We start from the raw sequence: 25,297 nt of genomic DNA, 5'->3' as shown, positions 1-25,297 counted from the left end.
GCCCGACACAGGGCTTGAACCCATGAACCACGAAATCATGCCCTGAGCCAAAGTCGGATGCTTAACAGACTCAGCCACCCAGGTGCCCGTAAATGCCATGTACTATTAATTCTATTTAAAAATTTTCATGTGGGAATGCAAGCTGGTGCAGCCACTCTGGAAAACAGTATGGAGGTTCCTCAAAAAACTAAAAATAGAACTACCCTACAACCCAGCAATTGCACTACTAGGCATTTATCCAAGGGATACAGGTGTGCTGTTTCAAAGGGACACATGCACCCCCATGTTTATAGCAGCACTATCAACAATAGCCAAAGTATGGAAAGAGCCCAAATGTCCATTGATGGATGAATGGATAAAGAAGATGTGGTATATATATACAATGGAGTATTACTTGGCAATCAAAAAGAATGAAATCTTGCCATTTACAACTATGTGGATGGAACTGGAGGGTATTATGCTAAGTGAAATTAGTCAGAGAAAGACAAAAATCATATGACTTCAGTCATATGAGGACTTTAAGAGACAAAGCAGATGAATATAATGGAAGGGAAACAAAAATAATATAAAAACAAGGAGGGAGACAAAACAGAACAGACTCATAAATATGGAGAACAGAGGGTTACTGGAGGGGTTGTGGGAGGGGGGGTGGGCTAAATGGGTGAGAGGCACTAAGGAATCTACTCCTGAAATCATTGTTGCACTATATGGTAACTAGTTTGGATATAACTTAAAAAAATAAAAAATAAAACAAAACAAAAACAAACAAAATATTATCAGAAGCATAGCTTTGAAAAAAAATTCATGAAAACATCATTTTTAAAAATTAGAGATATATTAGATGTACCCAACACAGTAATGTAACTTTTCTAGAATTGTCTTTCATGTAAAAAGTTTTCATTTAATTCTAATGGGCAGCATTGCTCACTGAACCTTTAAAGAGTAGAGACAGCTCATGAACACAGTTACAAAAATATTTACTGAGAATATGTTTTAAAGTTTTAATAGAAAATATGCTTTCCTACCTTTTTATGTCTCTTGTTCCTTTTTTCGTTATACTTTGTCTGCAACAGAACTATTGGAAGGTGTGAAACTTAGATTACAAATTAAATCTTTTGCATAATTCACAGCACTATGCCGCATTTTCAGAATTTCAGCTGACTTTGACTGCCACTCCCAAGAGAGTTTCTTAGGTTTAGTTTCAGTCTGGACTGGATACAGTCTCTGGTTGTACTGTGTCACTAAGAGAGGAACATTTTAAATTTTATTCTTTATTCCCATTTCTATTCAATGTCTGTCTACTTCAGGAAGATCGAGACTCTCCATATAAGGAGTCATGTGTGCATATCCCTGTTTCCTGGCACCCCACCTGCAATGTGTTCCAGGGATATTTTGATTGTTCCTGCCTAGGTTGGCACTCTGCTTTGATACCCATCTAGCCCACCTCTTTCTAGGTTTCTAAGCTCAATGAGTCACCTCTGCCTTGTTCGCTGGGAATATTACATATTGGTCTTATAGGACTCATAAAAGTAATTTTTAAGTGGTAAGGGCACCTGCGTGTCTCAGTCGGTTAAGTGTCAGACTCTTGATTTCGGCCCAGGTCTTGATCTCATGGTTTGTGGGATCAAGCCCCACATAGGGATTCTCTCTCCCTTTCTCTCTGCTCCTCCCTTGCTTTCACATGCTCTGGCTTTCTCTCTCTCTCTCAAAATAAATAAATAAACATTAAAAAAAATAAAAAAAAACTGTAACTGGTTATTCTAGCCCTCTCAGACTTATCTTTGACACTTTTTAAGTTTCCTATGACTTCTGGTAAGCCTGTTACTGGGAGCAGAGGAAAGGTGATCATCACTAGGAGTTTGTTGGGGGAGGAGCCCAGCTCACCTCGCATCATCCGATGACAACTTGAATTTTCTAGAAATGGAATTATGGCTTCATATATCAACTTTTTTCTGTTTTTTTTTTAATGTGCTTTTTTAGGTTTATTTCTTCTTATTTTCTTTAGGCTAGTTTTGTGTTTTGTTGGGTTCTCCCGCCCGCCCTCCCCATTTCCTGACCTGAAATCTAATTCGGAGTTTCTGCAAGGGTGGGATGTATACCAATGTTCGTACCCCGGTGATTGAAGGTGATTAGTTAACATTGATCATTATCTCACTGTTTATTTTCTTCCAGCCTTACCCATTGGGTAAGAAAGAGTGTATTTTTTTTTTGGTGCAAATATATATTTTACACCTTTGTAACACTTGCTAATATCTTTTTGTAAAAAAGAAAACGTATATCCTTTTGTAAAAAATAGAGGGAAAGTCTTTGGTGAAAGTTCATCTATAGGTATAGAATTCTGCTACAACTTCTATGTTTCCCTTCTACTCATCAATGAAACTGATTTTCCATTTGAAACCATAATATAAACTTATATTTTTATTTAAATAAAATGTACATCAATCTGAAATAAAATATTAATTATATTATGAAGGTGTTATGCAATAATTGAAATTTGGTAAACAATGGCCAGTTCATTTATTTCATTACTTAATGAAATTATAATGTAAATACCTTTGAGTTAATCATTGACATTATATATTTTCATTTTCAGATACAAACTTTTATCCATGTGAAAGAAGTTTTTTTATTTTATGTAGAGGTAGTTTTTTTTAATCTTGAACTTTGTCTATAATAATATTGACCTCCTTTCTTCTTGTTGATATTTGTGTTTTGTTTTTGTTTCTATTTTGTTTACTTTCTGTTCAAGTCATAACTTGATGTCCTGCCATGAGCCAACTGAACAATGCAATAGTTTTCTCTTTCATCTGTCCCAAATCTCAACAGCTTGTTGCCAAAACTGATAGTAACTTTTGATTTCTATCAATCTAAATATCCTCATTATCCTAAGTAAAGACTTTGAAAATTCTAATTTAGGATATCTCCAAGCCTGGGAGATTACTAGGAAATTTCTTAGAAGAGGCTTGGTAGTAAAGTGGGAAGATTTGGCTATAGAAGTCTTCCAGAAAGTAGAGCAAAGAGAAGAAAATATGAGACAAAAGTTAATAAAATTAGAAATACAGTCCATTATGTCCAACATCTCAATGATTTTGGAAAACAAAGTAGAAGAAACCATTAAGCAAATAAATTTAAGAAAATATCTTAAAACCAGCAGACATGAGTTTTCAGAATAAAAGGCTACCAAGTGACCAGAACAATTGGGAACACAGGGCAGAATAAGTCACATCATTGAGAAATGTTAGAACATGGGGAGCAAAGAGAAGAGTCTCCCAGAGAGAAAAAGTAAATGAGCCACATGCAGAGGATTAGGAATCTTTACTACTTCTCAACCACAACACTGGAGGGTAGAGAGCAGTTGACTGATGTCTTCAAATTGTTGAAAGAAAATTATTTCTAGCTTAAAATTCTATACCCAGACAAATCAAGTGTAAGGATAGAATAAAAATATTTTCTCATGGGCAAGTTCTCAAAAAAACTTGCTTCCCATCTATCCTTTTTCAGAAAACCCCCAGAGAAAGTGATCCACCAAAACTAGGGAGTAAACCAAGAAAAGGAAGGCATGGGCTTCAGAAAATAGTCTCCAACACAGGCAACAGAGACATGGAGAATTCTCTAGATGAACGTATGACAGCTTGCACTTAGCATATAGAACAACCATTACAGAATGAAGCAAATCAGAGGCCCCAGGTGGTATTTCTTTCAGAATATAAAATCTTTAAAGCCTGGAATATATTCAGAGGAGATTTAGATTATTGGAGGAGAATTTGGAAATTGAATTTCTGATAAGTCTTAAAAAATTCAGCAAAGGAAAGCAAGACAACTATTAAACCAAGAAAAAAATAGTTGTATTTCTCAGAAAAGGAAAAATAATCATTATTACATTTGAATAGTCAATTATAATAAATCAAATATTGAATATTGACCTAACCAAAATTATGATGTAATGTTAAAAGAATAAAGAGATGAAAACACATTAATCCTCCTCTCTGATAGTGGGAAGTCATTACCTAAAACCATAAATTAAAAGAAACAAGAAATAACAGTACTGGCATGTTATTTAGAGACATAGACATATACCTGGAGCTGGAAATGATGAAGGTAGAGACTGATTGTTGTTTATGTTGAATGTCTTTTAGAACTTCTTGATTCTTAAAACAATGTGTATGTACAATAACCTTGACAATACACTACAATTAACAACAACAACTACAACAACAACACCACCACAAGCTGACTCTCTGTTCCCTAAGAAAAATAAAGGAAAAAAAAATCAGTTCTTCTACTAATATGCTGGATTCCATATCCTCGCAAAGATATTGCTGCTTTCTTTAAATTTTTAAACATTTTTATTTATTTTTGAGAGACAGAGAGAGACAGAGCATGAGTGGGAGAACAGAGAGAGCGGGAGACACAGAATCTGGAGCAGGCTCCAGGCTCTGAGCTGCCAACACAGAGCCCAACGCCAGGCTCGAACTCATGAACCATGAGATCATGACCTGAGCTGAAGTCAGATGCCTAACTGACTGAGACACCCAGGTGCCCCATAAAGACATTGCTCCTTAAATTTTCCATCCCTCTCCCTCTGTCATCAGTTTATTGGACCATTGCCACGAATTAATGCTATAACTTCCTGTATTCTCTCTCATGTTTAAAAAACAAACCTGCCTTGACCTTGCATCCCACTTCAACTACCTCCCTGTTTCTAGGACATACTGTATTTATTCATCATCTTCACATCTTCACCCCTCATTCTCTCTTCAATGAGAGGGCCTGTCTCAGTCACAGGCTGCCTTCAGTCCCCATCACTCCACTGATAACTGCTCTTGTCAAGGTCACCAGTGCCTTGCACTAACCAAGGGGCAGGTTCAATGGACAGTTTTCTGCATTTTCAGCAGTATTGATGCAATTGACATGCTCTCCCCTGGAAAATATCTTTCTTGATCTTTGTAATTTTGAACTCACCCTTTATTTCATTGGCTACTTCTTCACACTATTTTTTCCCAGCCCTTCACTTGTAGATGAAGAAGTGACCCAGGGCTCAATGCTAGATGATCTTTCCTTTTTCTTCCTTTAAAAATTCTGCTAAAGCTACCATAGAGAGGTTTGAGTTAACCACACTCTTAACTTTATACCACATTATAAAGTATAAAGTCAATTCATATTTGATTTCAATATTTTTTTCTTTTCTATTCATCCCCTACTACTTTTAGACTCTAGAAAACTACTATAATGTTTTTCTATCATTTTATGTATATGTGTTCTTATAAAATATGTAGTTTTGTGCATTTTACAAATTTTATGTAAATAGGAATGAAATACACATGCTATTAGTCTCTTTCTCAGCCATCTTCCTAGCCATTCCTCTTTCACAAGGTGAGTTATCCCTTCACATGATTTTCAATATCACCTTCATGCTTATGTACAGATGCCTCCAAACTTATTTTTCCAGCCTAGACTTGCCCTCTGTGTTCCAGATTTATGTATCAAACTACATACTTAATATCCCTATTTAGTTACCTAACTCAATACTCATATCTCCAACTTATCCCAAAGGATGTCTTAGCTGCTATCCACCCCCTCCCCATTCTTTCATATTCAGTAAATGGTTCCAACAGTTACTCAAGCTAGAAACCTGGGAGTCTTCTTTGATTTCTGAACTCTGCTCTCATTCTCCAACAAATGCAGACAGTATGCCCAATTTACCAACAAATCCTGGCCATTCTACCTCAAAATTATATCTTGAGTCCATCGACTTTCCTTCCCATTCACTTCCACTAGTATTTATTTGCTAATGAAATAAGTAAATAAATAAACCAGGTTTCAAAAAATAGTAAACTTCATATAATAGTAAAGGTAATAAAGGAAATAAGCAGGAAGATGTTTAGAGAACGATGGAGGGGGCACCTCTTTTATGCAGAGTGATAAACCTAGGGATATCGTGTTTGAGCTGAAACCTGAACACTGAGAGCTAGCCATACAAAGACAGAGGCATTCCAGGAAATAGCTGCAAGTGTAAAGGCCCTGGTGAAATGAATAAACAATTATTGAGCAAGCTGCATTCGTCAAAGTGAGATAATATTCTATTTCAACCGTAGGAGAATGACGAAAACAACAGAGCAAATATTGTATTAATTAATCTCTGCTAATTTTTTTTTAATTTTTTTTTCAACGTTTATTTATTTTTGGGACAGAGAGAGACAGAGCACGAACGGGGGAGGGGCAGAGAGAGAGGGAGACACAGAATCGGAAGCAGGCTCCAGGCTCTGAGCCATCAGCCCAGAGCCCGACGCGGGGCTCGAACCCACGGACCGCGAGATCGTGACCTGGCTGAAGTCGGACGCTTAACCGACTGCGCCACCCAGGCGCCCCTCTGCTGATTTTTTTATACACTTTTATTCTTCCCAGTAATACTGATTTATTGGTATAAATAAATATATAAATATATGCAGAGAGAAATGGAAATACTGTCTCTTGTAAAGCATGGTATAAAGTACACTCCTCTTGGAGTCATTCTGTTAGAAAGGACCTATGTTAGGGATTAACAGGTAACTGAATCCCAAAGAGATTGAATTGCAGCTGCTCCTGACACAGCAGTTACCCCATAATCTCTAGCTTGTCCCACAGCCTCCAGTTCTTCACGCTCAGAGGATGGGAGAAAACCAGGTTCTTCATTTCTCCTCACCCTCAAGAAAGCCCTCCAGAGAAAGAAGGTGTGATCATCTTTAACTTCCTGAGGCCTCCCAGGGGCAACTGTTCCTTCCTGACTTTTAGGAACAATAGAGGGATAACTAGCCGTGCTCAAAATTGTAGTTTCATAACCAATAAACTTTGTTCAAGCTTTTGACACCCTGTTATCTTACCAGGCACCCAAGACCTTCATGCTATCTTTCAATTTCCAAAAGTCATAAATTATGACATTCTACCCAAATCCGTTTTCCCCTGCCCAACCTTATACAAAAAGTTAACTATCTCTTCCTTCTTACAACCCAAGGGACATCAAATCCACGTTATTCAGATATTGTTATAAAATGTAGCTACTTTATGCATTCAAATTTCACTTAGATTTGGATTGTCAAAAAGAAAGAAGAAAGAAAGAGAGAAAGAAAGAAAGAAAGAGAGAAAGAAAGAAAGAAAGAGAGAAAGAAAGAAAGAAAGAAAGAAAGAAAGAAAGAAAGAAAGAAAGAAAGAAAGAAAAAGGCAAGATGTGACGTGAAAATTGTCACCTACCAGGAGAAAGTCCTGTAATATGGACTCTCCCTGTTACAGGGACTGAGGGAATTCCTGGGAGTTAACAGTACAAAGTAATTTTATCTATTCCACTGAGAATGAAATAAGAAAAGAGCCGGGACTTACAAAAAATAATGATGATCATTACCTGTCAGTCTATCAGCATATTGTTTAAAGGCTGTCTAGAAATGCACAATTCATTATTAATCTTTTTTATCTCTTTTCCTTGTTTGATACATGTTTCTTTAGCCCGTAACTGGAAATTAATTTGACCCACCTCATAAATAATCTAGAAATGTCATAGAACAACAGCTATCAGCATCCTCATAGTCCATCTCAATGTCAGAAATCATCGTTCTAATTACATCATTTGTGAGGTGAGCCAATACATTCATAAGAGTTGAAGTATCAATTTAAAAGTTATTTTGTAAGTAATTGCGATGCAATGTTACTCAGATAATGATATACTAGCAGATGTGCTTCTTTGAATAGAAGAGAGAGGGCTCTCCAGCTATTAAAGAGAGAGGGCTTTCCAGCTATTAAAAAGAGAATTATGTGTAAATGTCGGGATATCTTATCTGTGCCCAACTGCCAATATGAGTACTTCCATGTCTTCCAGGTGAATAACATTCAAAATGGGCACACCCTTGTTGTGTAACAAACGTTTTGAATCCCTAGGCTAAAAGAGGGCAAATAGAATGAAGGCCACTAGCTTAGTCTCATCTGGACCCATATAGATGCTAAAGGAACAACTCTTCTAGAAACAGACAGATCCTAATTTTACCCACCAAATAAGTGCTGGAACACCCACAGAAAATGGCAGAAGCAAAAATAAATCCTCTCTAAAGCATTATACTGGTATCTTAGGCTTCAAACTACCCCTACTTTTTTCTTTCAAATATAATTTTGAGCGCTCAGTTTAAAATGTGTACATGGAAATTAGAGATCATGGGTACCTGTCCCCCTGCCAAAATAAATAAATAACCAGCGACCCACACCCACTATAAGAATTATAGACACAGACCCTAAGGCAATCATGTTTGTTATGTTAAGTTACAAAACACAAGTTTGAGAATTTGAGGAAGGATACTAGAAAATAAAAATTAGGCAGTAGATACGAAAAAGAACCCAATAAAAATCCCAGAACTAAAAATGACAATAGTCAAAATCAAGACCTCCATAGATGGGTTTATCAGATGATTAGACACAGAAGAAAAGAGAATTGATAAATTGGGAAACATTTAAAAAGGCTATGCATAACAAAGCACAAAAAGTCAAAAAATAAAAATAAAGGTGAAAGTGTAACCAATGTGGAAATGTAAACAATATTTGAAGAGGTAGTGGCTGAGATTATTCTAGAACTGATGAAAGAAACCAATCCACATATGTAAGAAACCAAATGGTTCCCTATTAGGATACACAATCTTTACCTAGATCTATCTTAATGAGACTATAGAAAACAAAAGACTCAAGTTAAAATATAAATATTGTGGATTGGATTTTTAAAATATTTAAGTGAATGCTGTTCACAAAGGCCACATTAAAAGCATACAGATATAAGATAGTTAAATCAGAAGGTTGGAAAAGATAGGAATGCAAGCTGGTGCAGCCACTCTGGAAAACAGTATGGAGTTTCCTCAAAAAGCTAAAAATAGAACTACCCTATGACCCAGCAATTGCACTACTAGGCATTTATCCACGGGATACAGGTGTGCTGTTTCAAAGGGACACATGCACCCCCATGTTTATAGCAGCACTATCAACAATAGCCAAAGTATGGAAAGAGTCCAAATGTCCATCGATGAATGAATGGATAAAGAGGATATGGTATATACACACACACACACACACACACACACACACACACACACACACATACAATGGAGGATTCCTTGGCAATCAAAAAGAATGAAACCTTGCCATTTGCAACTACATGGATGGAACTGGAGGGGATTATGCTAAGTGAAATTAGTCAGTCAGAGAAAGACAAAAATCATATGACTTCACTCGTATGAGGACTTTCAGAGACAAAACAGATGAACATAAGGGAAGGGAAACAAAAATAATACAAAAACAGGGAGGGGGACAAAATAGAAGAGACTCATAAATATGGAGAACAAACAGAGGGTTACTGGAGGGGTTGTGGGAGGGGGGATGAGCTACATGGGTAAGGGGAACTAAAAGAATCTACTGCTGAAATCATTGTTTCACTATATGCTAACTAATTTGGATGTAAATGTAAAAAAATAAAATTAAAAGGTTGGAAAAGATATAATATGCAAATGCTAAACAAATACACAAAGGAAATCTGAATATCAAACAATTAAGCTTCAAGGTAAAAAAATCATACCATGAGTGGATCCTGGGAAGATGGCGGCGTAGGAGGACGCTGGGCTCACCGCGCGTCCTGCTGATCACTTAGATTCCACCTACACCTGCCTAAATAACCCAGAAAACCGCCAGAGGATTAGCAGAACGGAGTCGCCGGAGCCAAACGCAGACGAGAGGCCCACGGAAGAGGGTAGGAAGGGCGGCGAGGCGGTGCGCGCTCCACGGACTGGCGGGAGGGAGGGGGGGGAAGGGCGGCCCGCCGGCCAAGCAGAGCCCCCGAGTCTGGCTGGCAAAAGCAGAGGAGTGTGTTCTGACAGCCAGGGGGACTTAACATCTGGAAGGTTATAAGCTAACAGCTCTGCTCAGAGAACGGGAGGGCTGGAGGACAACGGGAGGGAGAGTTGTTGAGCCCCGGACGACAGAGCTCAGCTTGGCGGGGAACAAAGGTGCTCGCCAGCGCCATCTCCCTTGCCCATCCCCCAGCCAAAATCCCAAAGGGACCCGGTTCCTGCCAGGGAACTTGCTTGCACCGCTCAAACACCCAAAGCTGTGCTTCTGCAGATCCATCCCTCCGGCGGGTCTGACTCCCTCCTGGTGCCGCAGGGCCCCTCCCGAAGCGGATCTCTGGAGGAAAAGCGAGCTGAGCCTGCCCCTCCCGCCCCTGTGCACCTTGCCCATCCACCCCAGCTAATACGCCAGATCCCCAGCACCACAAGCCTGGCAGTGTGCAAGTAGCCCAGATGGGCCACGCCACCCCACAGTGTATCCCGCCCCTAGGAGAGGGGCAGAGAAGGCACACACCAGTCTGACTGCGGCCCCGCCCACCAACGCAAATTATTAAAGACAGCACAGGGGAAGTGCCCCGCAGTCCCACACCACTCCAGGGACTATCCAAAATGACGAAACGGAAGAATTCCCCTCAGAAAAACGTCCAGGAAATAACAACAGCTAACGAACTGATCAAAAATGATTTGAACAATATAACAGAAAGTGAATTTAGAATAATAGTCATAAAATTAATCGCTGGGCTTGAAAACAGTATAAAGGACAGCAGAGAATCTCTTGCTACAGAGATCAAGGGACTAAGGAACAGCCAGGAGGAGCTAAAAAATGTTATCAACAAGTTGCAAAATAAAATGGAGACAACTACGGCTTGGATTGAAGAGGCAGAGGAGAGAATAGGTGAACTAGAAGATAAAATTATGGAAAAAGAAGAAGCTGAGAAAAAGAGAGATCAAAAAATCCAGGAGTATGAGGGGAAAATTAGAGAACTAAGTGATGCACTAAAGAGAAATAATCCACGCATAATTGGTATTCCAGAGGAGGAAGAGAGAGGGAAAGGTGCTGAAGGTGTACTTGAAGAAATCATAGCTGAGAACTTCCCTGATCTGGGGAAGGAAAAAGGCATTGAAATCCAAGAGGCACAGAGAACTCCCTTCAGACGTAACTTGAATTGATCTTCTGCACAACGTATCATAGTGAAACTGGCAAAATACAAGGATAAAGAGAAAATTCTGAAAGCAGCTAGAGATAAATGTGTTCTAACATATAAAGGGAGACCTATAAGACTCGTGACCGATCTCTCTACTGAAATTTGGCAGGCCAGAAAGGAATGGCAAGAGATCTTCCATGTGATGAACAGAAAAAATATGCAGCCGAGAATCCTTTATCCAGCAAGTCTGTCATGTAGAATAGAAGGAGAGATAAAGGTCTTCCCAGACAAACAAAAACTGAAGGAATTCGTCACCACTAAACCAACCCTACAAGAGATCCTAAGGGGGATCCTGTGAGACAAAGTACCAGAGATATTGCTACAAGCATGAAACCTACAGACATCACAATGACTCTAAACTCATATCTTTCTATAATAACACTGAATGTAAATGGACTAAATGCGCCAATCAAAAGACATAGGGTATCGGAATGGATAAACAAACAAGATCCATCTATTTGCTGTCTACAAGAGACTCATTTTAGACCTGAGGACACCTTCAGATTGAGAGTGAGGGGATGGAGAACTATTTATCATGCTACTGAAAGTCAAAAGAAAGCTGGAGTAGCCATACTTAATCAGACAAACTAGACTTTAAATTAAAGGCTGTAACAAGAGATGAAGAAGGGCATTATATAATAATCACAGGGTCTATCCATCAGGAAGAGCTAACAATTATAAATGTCTATGTGCCGAATACAGGAGCCCCCAAATATATAAACCAATTACTCACAAACATAAGCAACCTTATTGATAAGAATGTGGTAATTGCAGGGGACTTTAACACTCCACTTACAGAAATGGATACATCATCTAGACACATGGTCAATAAAGAAACAAGGGCCCTGAATGATACATTGGATCAGATGGACTTCACAGATATATTTAGAACTCTGCATCCCAAAGCAACAGAATATACTTTCTTCTCGAGTGCACATGGAACATTCTCCAAGATAGATCACACACTGGGTCACAAAACAGCCCTTCATAAGTATACAAGAATTGAAATCATACCATGCATAATTTCAGACAACAATGCTATGAAGCTTGAAATCAACCACAGGAAAAAGTCCGGAAAACCTCCAAAAGCATGGAGGTTAAAGAACACCTTACTAAAGAATGAATGGGTCAACCAGGCAATTAGAGAAGAAATTTAAAAATATATGGAAACAAATGAAAATGAAAAATACAACAATGCAAACGCTTTGGGATGCAGCGAAGGCAGTCCTGAGAGGAAAATACATTGCAATCCAGGCCTATCTCAAGAAACAAGAAAAATCCCAAATATAAAATCTAACAGCACACCTAAAAGAAATAAAAGCAGAACAGCAAAGGCAGCCTAAATCCAGCAGAAGAAGAGAAATAATAAAGATCAGAGCAGAAATAAACAATATAGAATCTAAAAAAACTGTAGAGCAGATCAACGAAACCAAGAGTTGGTTTTTTGAAAAAATAAACAAAATTGATAAACCTCTAGCCAGGCTTCTCAAAAAGAAAAGGGAGATGACCCAAATAGATAAAATCATGAATGAAAATGGAATTATTACAACCAATCCCTCAGAGATACAAGCAATTATCAGGGAATACTATGAAAAATTACATGCCAACAAATTGGACAACCTGGAAGAAATGGACAAATTCCTAAACACCCACACACATCCAAAACTCAATCAGGAGGAAATAGCTTGAACAGACCCATAACCAGCGAAGAAATTGAATCAGTCATCAAAAACCTCCCAACAAATAAAGAGTCCAGAACCAGATGGCTTCCCAGGGGAGTTCTACCAGACATTTAAAGCAGAGATAATACCTATCCTTCTCAAGCTATTCCAAAAAATTGAAAAGGAAGGAAAACTTCCAGACTCATTCTATGAAGCCAGCATTACTTTGATTTCTAAACCAGACAGAGACCCAGTAAAAAAAGAGAACTACAGGCCAATATCCCTGATGAATATGGATGCAAAAATTCTCAATAAGATACTAGGAAATCGAATTCAACAGCATATAAAAAGAATTATTCACCATGATCAAGTGGGATTCATTCCTGGGATGCAGGGCTGGTTCAACATTCGCAAATCAATCAATGTGATACATCACATTAATAAAACAAAAGATAAGAACCATATGATCCTGTCAATGGATACAGAAAAGGCCTTTAACAAAATTCAGCAACCTTTCTTAATAAAAACCCTCGAGGGGCGCCTGGGTGGCGCAGTCGGTTAAGCGTCCGACTTCAGCCAGGTCACGATCTCGCGGTCTGTGAGTTCGAGCCCCGCGTCAGGCTCTGGGCTAATGGCTCAGAGCCTGGAGCCTGTTTCCCATTCTGTGTCTCCCTCTCTCTCTGCCCCTCCCCTGTTCATGCTCTGTCTCTCTCTGTCCTAAAAATAAAATAAAAACGTTGAAAAAAAAAACCCTCGAGAAAGTCGGAATAGAAGGAACATACTTAAACATCATAAAAGCCATTTATGAAAAGCCCACAGCTAACATCATCCTCAATGGGGAAAAACTGAGAGCTTTTTCCCTGAGATCAGGAACACGACAGGGATGTCCACTCTCACCGCTGTTGTTTAACATAATGTTGGAAGTGCTAGCATCAGCAATCAGACAAAAAAAGGAAATCAAAGGCATCAAAATTGGCAAAGATGAAGTCAAGCTTTCACTTTTTGCAGATGACATGATATTATACATGTAAAATCCAATAGACTCCACCAGAAGTCTGCTAGAACTTATACATGAACTTAGCAAAGTTGCAGGATACAAAATCAATGTACAGAAATCAGTTGTATTCTTATACACTAATAATGAAGCAACAGAAAGACAAATAAAGAAACTGATCCCATTCACAATTGCACCAAGAAGCATAAAATACCTAGGAATAAACCTAACCAAAGATGTACAAGATCTGTATGCTGAAAACTATAGAAAGCTTATGAAGGAAATTGAAGAAGATATAAAGAAATGGAAAAACATTCCGTGCTCATGGATTGGAAGAATAAATATTGTCAAAATGTCAATACTACCCAAAGCTATCTACACATTCAATGCAATCCCAATGAAAATTGCACCAGCATTCTTCTCAAAACTAGAACAAACAATCCTAAAATTCGTATGGAACCACAAAAGGCCCCGAATAGCCAAAGTAATTTTGAAGAAGACCAAATCAGGAGGCATCACAATCCCAGACTTTAGCCCCTACTACAAAGCTGTAATCATCAAGACAGCATGGTATTGGCACAAAAACAGACACATAGACCAATGGAATAGAATAGAAACCCCAGAACTAGACCCACAAACGTATGGCCAACTAATCTTTGACAAAGCAGGAAAGAATATCCAATGGAAAAAAGACAGTCTCTTTAACAAATGGTGCTGGGAGAACTGGACAGCAACATGCAGAAGGTTGAAACTAGACCACTTTGTCACACCATTCACAAAAATAAACTCAAAATGGAAAAAGGACCTGAATGTGAGACAGAAAACCATCAAAACCCTAGAGGAGAAAACAAGAAAAGACCTCTCTGACCTCAGTCGTAGCAATTTCTTACTTGACACATCCCCAAAGGCAAGGAAATTAAAAAGCAAAAATGAACTACTGGGACCTTATGAAGATAAAAAGCTTCTGCTCAGCAAAGAAAACAACCAACAAAACTAAAAGGCAACCAACAGAATGGGGAAAGATATTTTCAAATGACATATCAGACAAAGGGCTAGTATCCAAAATCTATAAAGAGCTCACCAAACTCCACACCCAAAAAACAAATAACCCAGTGAAGAAATGGGCAGAAAACATGAATAGACACTTCTCTAAAGAAGACATCCAGATGGACAACAGGCACATGAAAAGATGCTCAACGTCGCTCCTCATCAGGGAAATACAAATCAAAACCACACTCAGGTATTACCTCACGCCAGTCAGAGTGGCCAAAATGAACAAATCAGGAGACTATAGATGCATGGAGAGGATGTGGAGAAATGGAAACCCTCTTGCACTGTTGGTGGGAATGCAAATTGGTGCAGCCACTCTGGAAAACAGTGTGGAGGTTCCTCAAAAAATTAAAAATAGACCTACCCTATGACCCAGGAATAGCACTGCTAGGAATTTACCCAAGGGATACAGGAGTACTGATGCATAGGGGCACTTGTACCCCAATGTTTATAGCAGCACTCTCAACAATAGCCAAATTATGGAAAGAGCCTAAATGTCCATCAACTGATGAATGGATAAAAAAAAATTGTGGTTTATATACACAATGGAGTGCTACGTGTCAATGAGAAAGAATGAAATATGGCCCTTTGTAGCAACATGGATGGATGTGGAAAGTGTTATGCTAAGTGAAATAAGCCATACAGAGAAAGACAGATACCATATGGTTTCACTCTTATGTGGATCCTGAGAAACTTAACAGAAACCCATGGGGGAGGGGAAGGAAAAAAAAAAGAGGTTAGAGTGGAAGAGAGCCAAAGCATAAGAGACTCTTAAAAACTGAAAACAAACTGAGGGTTGATGGGGGGTGGGAGGGTGTGGAGGGTGGGTGATGGGTATTGAGGAGGGCACCTTTTGGGATGAGCACTTGGGTGTTGTATGGAAACCAATTTGACAATAAAGTTAATATATTGAAAAAAAAATCATACCGTGAGATAAAAAGGTTCTTTCATAATGATAAAAGCTTTATTTTGCCAGTGATACATAGCAATTTTAAATGTGGATTGTTCCATATAGAGAAAAACTCTGAGGAAATAGACAAATGCCAACCAAGAGTAAGATTTTTAACATACCTCTTTCAGTATTTGACCAAATGAGCAAACCAAAATTCAGTTAGAATACTCAAGTTTGAACACATGATTTGACCTAATGAATATGTATAGGAAAATGCCCACATTAACTGAGAGCACACACTCTTTCAGGCACAAGCAAAGCATTCATGTAAACTTACCTTTTGCTGACCATAAAACAAGTCTCAACCAATGTCATAGGTTTGAAATGTATTGAGCATATTCTCTGACCACAGTGAAATTTTGTTAAAAATCAATAACAGTAGGATAACTAGGAAATCCTATCTACTTAGAATGGAAGAAATGTACTGCTATTCTTTTGAACTGTGGGATTAGCCAGCACAGTAAGACAATCATTCAAATGGTAGGAAATAAAAGAAAAGAATAAAATACTGTCATTATGATTATGGTAGGAAAAAAACACCAAAAAAATGTACAGATTATGAATATTAATAAGAGTTTTGCAGTGTTGCTAGATACAAACTCAACAGACAAAAATTAATTATATTTGTATATATCAGCAACAGCAGAAAGCAAATTTAAAGATATCATTTACTATAAAATTGAAAACAAAACTATAATTGCCTAGAAATAAATCTAACACAAGAGGGGCAAATCTTCTTTGAGAGAAAGTATAAAATTGGAGAGATTTTGAAGAAGACCCAAACAAATGGAGAGAGAAGCCATGTTTCTGGATTGAAAAACCCAATATGCTAAATATGGTATGCTTTCCAGCTAGAAAGTATCTCAGTGTGTGTGTGTGTGTGTGTGTGTGTGTGTGTGTGTGTGTGTGTGTGTATTTTATGGAATTCACCGACTGATTATAAAACTTAGATCGAAATGCAAAACAATAAGAATAGTCAAGAAAATTACTGAAGAAGAACAAAGTGGGTGAGATTGCTTCAAAATATCAGGGTTTATTTCATTTTATTTTATTATTTTTTTTTAAGTTTTATTTATTTTGAGGGAGAGAGAGAAAGACAGAGAGAGGGGCAGAGAAAGAGAGAGAGAGTTTCAAGCAGGCTCCCTACTGTCAGTGTGGAGCCCGAGGTGGGGCTCAAACTCACGAACCGTAAGATCATGACCTAGCCAAAATTAAGAACCAGATGCTTAACTGCTGAGCCACCCGGGAGCCCCTATTTTATTTTATTTTAAATGTTTATTTATTTTGAGAGAAAAAGGGATAGAGAATAAGTACGGAAGGGGCAGAGAGACAGGGAGAGAGAGATTCCCAAGCAGGTTCCACACTGTCAGCACAGAGCCGGACACAGGGCTCAAACCCACAAACTGTGATATCATGACCTGAGCCAAAACCAAGTGTTGGACACTTAACCAGCTGAGCCACCCAGGCACCCCTATGAGGGTTTATTTGAAAGCTACAGTAATTTGGCTATGGCATTGGCCCTGGCATAGGCACATGCAGAGTAGATGGAATGAAATAAATTAGAAATCTGGAACCAGACCCACACATACATGAACACTATAGCTATGCCAAAGGAAATACTAGGAAAAGGAAAGTCTTTTCACTGAATAGTGCTGGTGAAAATTGCGTATTCATTTGGAAAAGAAAATGAAATTTGGGCTATGAAAAAGCTTATAAAACATGATATAAAGCAAAAGCCACAGAGAAAGACTGATACATTTTCATATAGTAAAATTAAGAATATCTTTTCAGGGAAGGGCCAAGATGGCAGAGCAGCATGGAAGTTTTTTGCATCTCTCGTCCCTGAAATGCAGCCAGATCAACACCAAACCATCTTGCAATCTAGAAAATTGATCTGAGGACTAACTCAGAAATCTGCATAACTTGAACCACAGAACTCAGCAGGTACGCAGTGTGGAGAGGTGAACTAGAGGAGACAGAAGCTGTGGAGGGTAGGGAGCTGTTTTTGCTTATGGACAGAGGATGGGGGGGGTTGCTGGGGGAAGTATAGGACAGGCACTTGGCCTGAAAGCAGCTGGAGAAACAGAGAACGAGTGGAAACACCCATTAACAAGAAAGGGAGAAAGGAGAAAGGAGAGGGTTTGGATACCATTAAGAGTCTATAAATAGAGGGAAGGTAGAGGCTGAAATTCCACAGCTTGATATCTGGCAGAGCTCTGGTAGGAAGCACAAATCCCCAGGAGCAGACAATGAGGTCCGAGGGGTTGTCAGGTCACATGGGTAAAGGCAGTTCCCCTGCTGAAATGACATTTGGTAGAGGACGTGAGGCCTCCCTACAGACAAAGGTCCCAGCAGACTCTGGAGAACAGCCATGTTTGCTGATGTTGGAACAAGGATGTTAGATGTGGTGAAGCCTGGCACCAGATGTGTGTTGTGATTTACCATAATCCCTGAAAGGCTGCGGCTACACAATCCCACGAACTTTTCCTGGGGCAGGCTGGCACCCAGCCACAGTCTCTGGGCATCTGCAGCAACACAGTTGTGCGAACGTTCCTGGGGGCGGCTGGCACCAGCCATTGCTCTGTGAGACCCTCCCTCCAGAGGGTCGGAGTGGGTCAGAGCTGCAGAGCCCTCAGAAGTGAGAGGTTTGGAAACACAGTCCCATCTGAGATAGAACTTGAAAGGGAGGTGCCACCTGGCACTCGAAATCAACCACAAGAAAAAATTTGGAAAGACTACAAATACTTGGAGACTAAAGAACATCTTTCTAAAGAATGAATGGGCTAACCAAGAAATTAAAGGGAAAATTTAAAAGTACATGGAAGCCAATGAAAATGATAACATCACAGCCCAAAACTTCTGGGATGCAGGAAAGGCAGCCATAAGAGGGAAGTATATAGCAATGCAGGCCTTCCTAAAGAAGGAAGAAAAATCTCAGATATACAACCTGAACTTACACCTAAAAGAACTGGAAAAAGAATAGCAAATAAAACCCCAAAACAGCAGAAGATGGGAAATAATAAATATTAGAGCAGAAATCAATGCTATTGAAACAAACAAACAAAAAGGCAGTAGAACAGTTCAATGAAACCAGGACTTGATTCTTTGAAAGTATTAACAAAATTGATAAACTCCTAGTCAGTTTGATCAAAAAGAAAAGGAAAGAGCCCAAATAAATAAAATCACGAATGAAAGAGGAGTGATCACAACTAACACTGCAGAAGTACAAGCAATATAAGAGAATATTATGAGCAATTATATGCCAATAAATTGGGCAGTCTGGAAGAAATGGACAAATTCCTAGACATATAAACTACCAAAACTGAAACAAGAAGAAATAGAAAATTTAAACAGATCCATAACCCATAAAGAATCGAATTAGTAATCAAAAATCTCCCAAAAAACAAGAGTCTAGGGCCAGATGGCTTTCCAGGGGAATTCTAGCAAACATTTAAAGAAGAGTTAACTCCTATTCTCTTGAAGCTGTTCCAAAAAATACAAATGGAAGGAAAACTTCCAAACTCATTCTGTGAAGCCAGCATTACCTTGATTCCAAAACCAGACAAAGACTCCACTAAAAAGGAGAACTATAGACCAATTTCCCTGATGAACATAGATGCAAAAATTCTCAACAAGATACTAGCCAACCAGATTCAACAATACATTAAAATAATTATTCACCATGACCAAGTGGGATTTATACCTGGGATGTAGGGATGGTTCAATAACCACAAAACAATCAATGTGATACATCACATCAATAAAAGGACAAGAACCACATGATCCTCTCAATAGATGCAGAAAAGGCATTTGACAAAATACATCATCCTTTCTTGATAAAAACTCTCAAGAAAGTAGGGATAGAAGGAACCATACCTCAAGATCATAAAAGCCATGTATGAAAGACCCACCGCTAATATCCTCAATGGGAAAAACCTGAGAGCTTTTCCCCTAAGGTCAGGAACATGACAGAGATGTCCACTCTCGCTACTGTTATTCAACATAGTATTAGAAGACCTTACCTCAGCAATCAGCCAACACAAAGAAATAAAAGGCATCCAAATCGGCAAAGAGGAGGTCACACTTTCACTCTTTGAAGACGACGTGGTACTGTGTATGGAAAAACCCAAAAGATTCCACCAAAAAACTGCTAGAACTGATCCATGAGTTCAGTAAAGTCGCAGGATATAAAATCAATGCACAGAAATCTGTTGCATTTCTATACACCAATAACGAAGCAACAGAAAGAGAAATCAAGGAATCGATCCCATTTACAATGGCACCAAAAAACATAAAATACCTAGGAATAAACCTAATCAAGGAGGTGAAAAACCTATACACTGAAAACTAAAGAAAGTTTATGAAAAACATTGAAAAAGACACAAAAAAATGGAACAATATTCCATGCACCTGGATTGGAAGAACAAATCTTGTTAAAATGTTGATACTACCCAAAGCAATCTACATATTCAATGCAATCCCTATCAAAATAACACCGGTATTTTTCACAAAGCTAACAAACAATACCAAAATTTGTATGGAACCAGAAAAGACCCAGAATAGCCAAAGCATTCCTGAAAAAGAAAACCAAAGCTGGAGGCATCACAATCCCAGACTTGAAGCTGTATTACAAAGCTGTAATCATCAAGACAGTATGGTACTGGCACAAAAACAGACACTTAGATCAATGGAAGAGAATAGAGGACCCAGAAATGGACCCACAAATGTATGTCCAACTAATCTTTGACAAAGCAGGAAAGAATATCCAATGGAATAAAGACAGTCTCTTCAGCAAGTGGTGCTGGGAAAACTGGACAGCGACATGCAGAAGAATGAACCTGGACCACTTTCTTACACCATACACAAAAATAAACTCCAAGTGGATGAAAGACCTAAAGGTAAGACAGGAAGCCATCAAAATCCTAGAGGAGAAAGCAGGAAAAAACCTCCTTGACCTCGGCCACAACAACTTCTTACTCAGCATGTCTCCAGAGACAAGGGAAACAAAAGCAAAAATGAACCATTGGAACCTCATAAATAAAAAGCTTCTGCTCAGCAAAGGAAACAATCAGCAAAACTAAAAGGCAACCAACAGAATGGGAGAAGATATTCGCAAATGACATATCAGATAAAGGATTAGTATCCAAAATCTATAAAGAATTTATCAAACTCAACACCCCCAAAAGCAAATAATGCAGTGAAGAAATGGGCAAAGATATGCATAAGACACTTCTCTGAAGAAGACATCCAGATGGCTAACAGACACATGAAAAAATGCTCAACATCACTCATCTTCAGGGAAATCAAAACCACAATGATATACCACCTCACACCAGTCAGAATGGCTAAAATTAACAACTCATGCAACAACAGATGTTGGCAAGGATGCAGAGAAAAAGGAACACTTTTGCACTGCTGGTTGGAATGCAAGCTGGTGCAGCCACTCTGGAAAACAGTGTGGAAGTTCCTCAAAAAGTTAAAAATAGAACTACCCTATGACCTGGGAATTGCACTACTAGGTGTATATCCAAGGGATACAGGTGTGCTGTTTCAAAGGGACACATGCACCCCCATGTTTATAGCAGCACTATCAACAATAGCCAAAGTATGGAAAGAGCCCAAATGTCCATTGATGGATGAATGGATAAAGAAGATGCTATATTCACTCACACACACACACACACACACACACACACACACAATGGAGTATTACTCGGCAATCAAAAAGAATGAAATCTTGCCATTTGCAACTATGTGGATGGAACTGGAATTGGAGGGTATTACGCTAAGTGAAATTAGTCAGTCAGAGAAAGACGAAAATTATATGACTTCACTCCGATGAGGACTTTAAGAGACAAAACAGATGAACATAAGGGAAGGGAAACAAAATATAAAAACAGGGAGGGGAGACAAAACAGAAGAGACTCATAAATATGGAGAACAAACTGAGGGTTGCTGGAGGCGTTGTGGGAGGGGGGATGGGCTGAATGGGTAAGGGGCATTAAGGAATTTACTCCTGAAATTATTGTTTCACTATATGCTAACTAATTTGGGTGTAAATTTTTAAAAATAAAAAATAAAATTTAAAAAAGGAAACATATAAGAGTGTAAGAATGAAAGACGTTATTTGCAACATATATAAAGAATAAAACTCAAATCCAATGTCCACTTAAAAAAAAAGACTACTCAACAAAAAAGCACTATGCAAAAAAAGAAAAGCAAATTGTGAATAACAGGTGAAACAGTGGTAACTTCATTAACAAAGAGTATAAATTAAAATGACTACAAGTGGGGCACCTGAGTGGCTCAGTTGGCTAAGGTCTGACTTGATTCAGGCTCAGGTCATGATCCCAGGGTTATGGGATCAAGCCTTCCATTGGGTACTGTGCTGAGTATGAAACCTGCTTAGGTCTCTCTCTCTCTCTCTCTCTCTCTCTCTCTCTCTCTCTCTCTCTCTCTCCCTCTCCCTCTCCCTCTCCCTCTGCCTCACTCATTCATTTACTCTCTCTCTGTCTAAATAAATCAATTAAAATAAATAAGTAAAAAATAAATAAGTAAAAAAATAAAATAAAAATAAGTAAAAAATAAATCAATTAAAATAAATAAGTAAAATAAAATAAGTAAAAAATAAAAAAAGTAAATCAATTAAAATAAATAAGTAAAAAAATAAAAAAAATAAATAAGTAAAAAAAATATATTGAAGTTCGAAAAGAGGTAAAACTAAGCTATCTTAAGGATGCATATATGTCAGTAATATTATAAATAAAAGCAAGAAAGTGATAAAGTCGGGATGGCAATTGCCTCTATGAAGGATGGCTGGTAGGCAAGGGACACGTGTAGATTTCTGGGCTTCTAGAAATGTTCTTTTTCTTGGCCTAAATGGTGGTTACTTTATACTAAAATTTTGCTCTACAATAAGTAAAATTGCACTACTGTATTTTTGTGTGTGTGTGCTTTACTGTTTGTGTTACAGCCCATGATTTAAACAAAGAAGAATGAGAAAGTTCTCTATATACTGATACGGAAAAATTCTTGAGTTATATGTTGTAAAAAAAAAAAGGTGTGGGAAAGTAAAAGTGTATATAATTTTCAAATTTGTTACTATTTATGGAAAGGAAGGGGGAGAGAGGGAGAGGAGGAGAAGAGAGAGAGAGAGAGAGAGAGAGAGAGAGAGAGAGAGAGAGAGATTGGCTTTAGAAGAGCAGGGTAATGCAAACACCAAACAGGTGTTGTCTCTGGGCAGGAGAAATAGATGGCCAAGAGACAGGGTCAGAAGAGTGAGTATTCACTGTAAGACCCTTTGTTGTGTCTTTTGAATTTCATACCATCTGAATGTATTGCCTATTCAAAATAAATAAAATTACCTAAGAACAAAAAAGTTTTCTAGCAACTCTGACACTACTTACCCACAAGGGGCCGCTATTCGATGATGATTAAACTTAACTATTCCCTCACCAGGGAGAAACCTGAATGCTCCTGCCTCTCTCCAGGAAGTGAAGAAGTGGCATCATTTAGTTCTTACTTTATTCTACACATCATGTTCCAGGGAGAAAAAACCCTCAATTCAATTCAAAACTATGCACCAAAAATAAATAATACGCATGTAACATGGGATGAAAAAAAGAAAAAGTGGAGAGAGAAAATAAGCCAGGATTGAGTTTACAAGAAGCACAGCATTCACTACCCCTCCTGGAGTTAATGCGCAAGTTAGATTCTAAGGTTTCTTGCCTATGATGCAAAAAAAAAAAAAAAAAAAAAAAAAAAAAAGCTGGGGAGGGAAGTGTGGCCAGTGACAAATTCACAATCTTGTTCAGGAGAATATTAATACTAGGAAAAAAATTTCCCTGGAGGTCTAAGACAGTCTGAGAGGACCCTCCATGTGCTCGTCCTGACTGGTCTTAATGGCAATAATCCATCACAGTTGGATTATGACTGTGTCACAGTTGTGACACGAAGCCACCTGTCTCTCCTAGAGAAGCATAAGATGCTTTCGGACTTCAGATGAGGGCAGTTTCATTCATGGTTAGTCATGAATGAAAATGAAAGTAAGAATGCATGCTTTAGAAAAAGAGGGAAAGCCTCAACACTGTACTTAAAAAAAATCCCCTGTCTTACACGTAAGGTAGAGAGTGGGTGTCTTCACTTGGCTGGATTTTAAAAATTTGGTTATTGCAATGAATTCTCTTTTTTCTTAAAGCTGAACAGTTTGTGCTTTAGGCTACTAAGGGGTTAAATGCTATACTCTAAGTTCAAGGGGAATTAGCCCTGCTCAAATCGCTGCTGGTTAACACAGGCAGGGCTCTGGGCAATATAAAGGCGGGGAAACCAGCGGCCAGGAGACACAGCTTCCTTTGTGACAGGAGCTACAACAATTATAAAAACACTTGGGCAGTCATGGAATTATCTGATATTCAAAGGAAAAAAATAGCTGTCATTGGTGGTGGCTTGGTAAGAATCTATTTGGATATATTATTCCTGTTAGTGATATTGTATTAGTTGTCATTATTCTTAATAATTATTATAAATCACTTGTACAGATTGTTCATCTTCTTGTGGGACCTTTCTGATATTTAAAGACACCTACTTTAAATGTGGTATCAGTTTTCATGTGCTGATGTGTTTCTTAGGAAAGGAATCTTATTTCCATGAGGTACAAAAGTGTCTGTTTTCCCTTATTTCAGATTAGCATTTCCTAAAAACAGAAAATAGAGCAAATTGAATTTGATTTATCCCCATGTTGACTATGTTTATAAAACAGATATTAGGGTAAATAGTCATTTTAATCAAAATATTTGCCTCATCTGGTGAATAACTCAGTTTATATTGTCTAATAATAAGAATAAAGGCTAATGCAAAATCATTATGTTGGATGTTTGCAAGTTATTTGAGTAATTGGGAGTAGCACCTATTTGGTCGCCTGACTTATTTGGCTTGTCCAATGGAGCACGTAAAGTGATAGAGTGAGGGGCTCCCGTGTCACTGAGCAAATGAGATTAACCTGCAAAGTCTTGCCCCACACCTAAAAAATGGGGGGGGGGTCTCCTCTGCAGCCATTGTTATCTTAACAAAGCTTCTTCTGTTTACTGTGGGGCTGCCTGAAGTAAACTATATTGTTTTCCTCTCTCAACAGAACTCCTATTTTGGAATAAAAATATCACTACTAGTAAAAGCTTAATCATTTTGTTTTCACCTTTGCTGTAATCATTTGCAGGCTTTTAGCTCATAAGAATTCGTTCATTCATTTACTCAACAAAAATTTCTTAAGGGCCTAATATACACCAGACACCGTTCACGGCTGCCTATAGATTAGTATAGTTTATACCACACATATATTTACATAGTATATGACAATTTTGTCTTTTGTTCTGCCTTCGCTATGATCTTTCCTCAAAGTACTGTGACAGAACATTTCTGGTTCTAAATTTCAAAATGCTAAGGAATGTCGTCACATGCCATGTTGGTAAATACACGTGACATATGTTGCCATTTCTTTATACTGGGCTTCAGTCTAATTCTTTCCTATCAAAATGTTGCATAAAGTGAGAAGTCATGTATTCAGTGCAATGGGATTGAGTGCACACTGTTTGCCA

The 25,297-nt window shown here is 38.3% G+C and overlaps 1 protein-coding gene across 1 annotated transcript in view; it reads left to right on the top strand.

The window, feature by feature from the left end:
• The first annotated feature begins 24,004 nt into the window (after positions 1-24,004).
• Positions 24,005-25,297, top strand: part of KMO (kynurenine 3-monooxygenase) — a 57,478-nt gene continuing 56,185 nt past the window's right edge. Inside the window, 1 exon segment of the mRNA XM_023247883.2 lies at positions 24,005-24,155. Coding sequence (XP_023103651.1) covers positions 24,102-24,155 — 54 coding nt within the window. The 5' untranslated portion in view covers positions 24,005-24,101.

This window comes from Felis catus, chromosome F1 (genome assembly GCF_018350175.1).
Source record: "Felis catus isolate Fca126 chromosome F1, F.catus_Fca126_mat1.0, whole genome shotgun sequence".
Classification (NCBI taxonomy): Eukaryota; Metazoa; Chordata; class Mammalia; order Carnivora; family Felidae; genus Felis; species Felis catus.
Note: the sequence above shows the minus strand (reverse complement) of the source record. Positions and strands in the feature narration are given on the sequence as shown.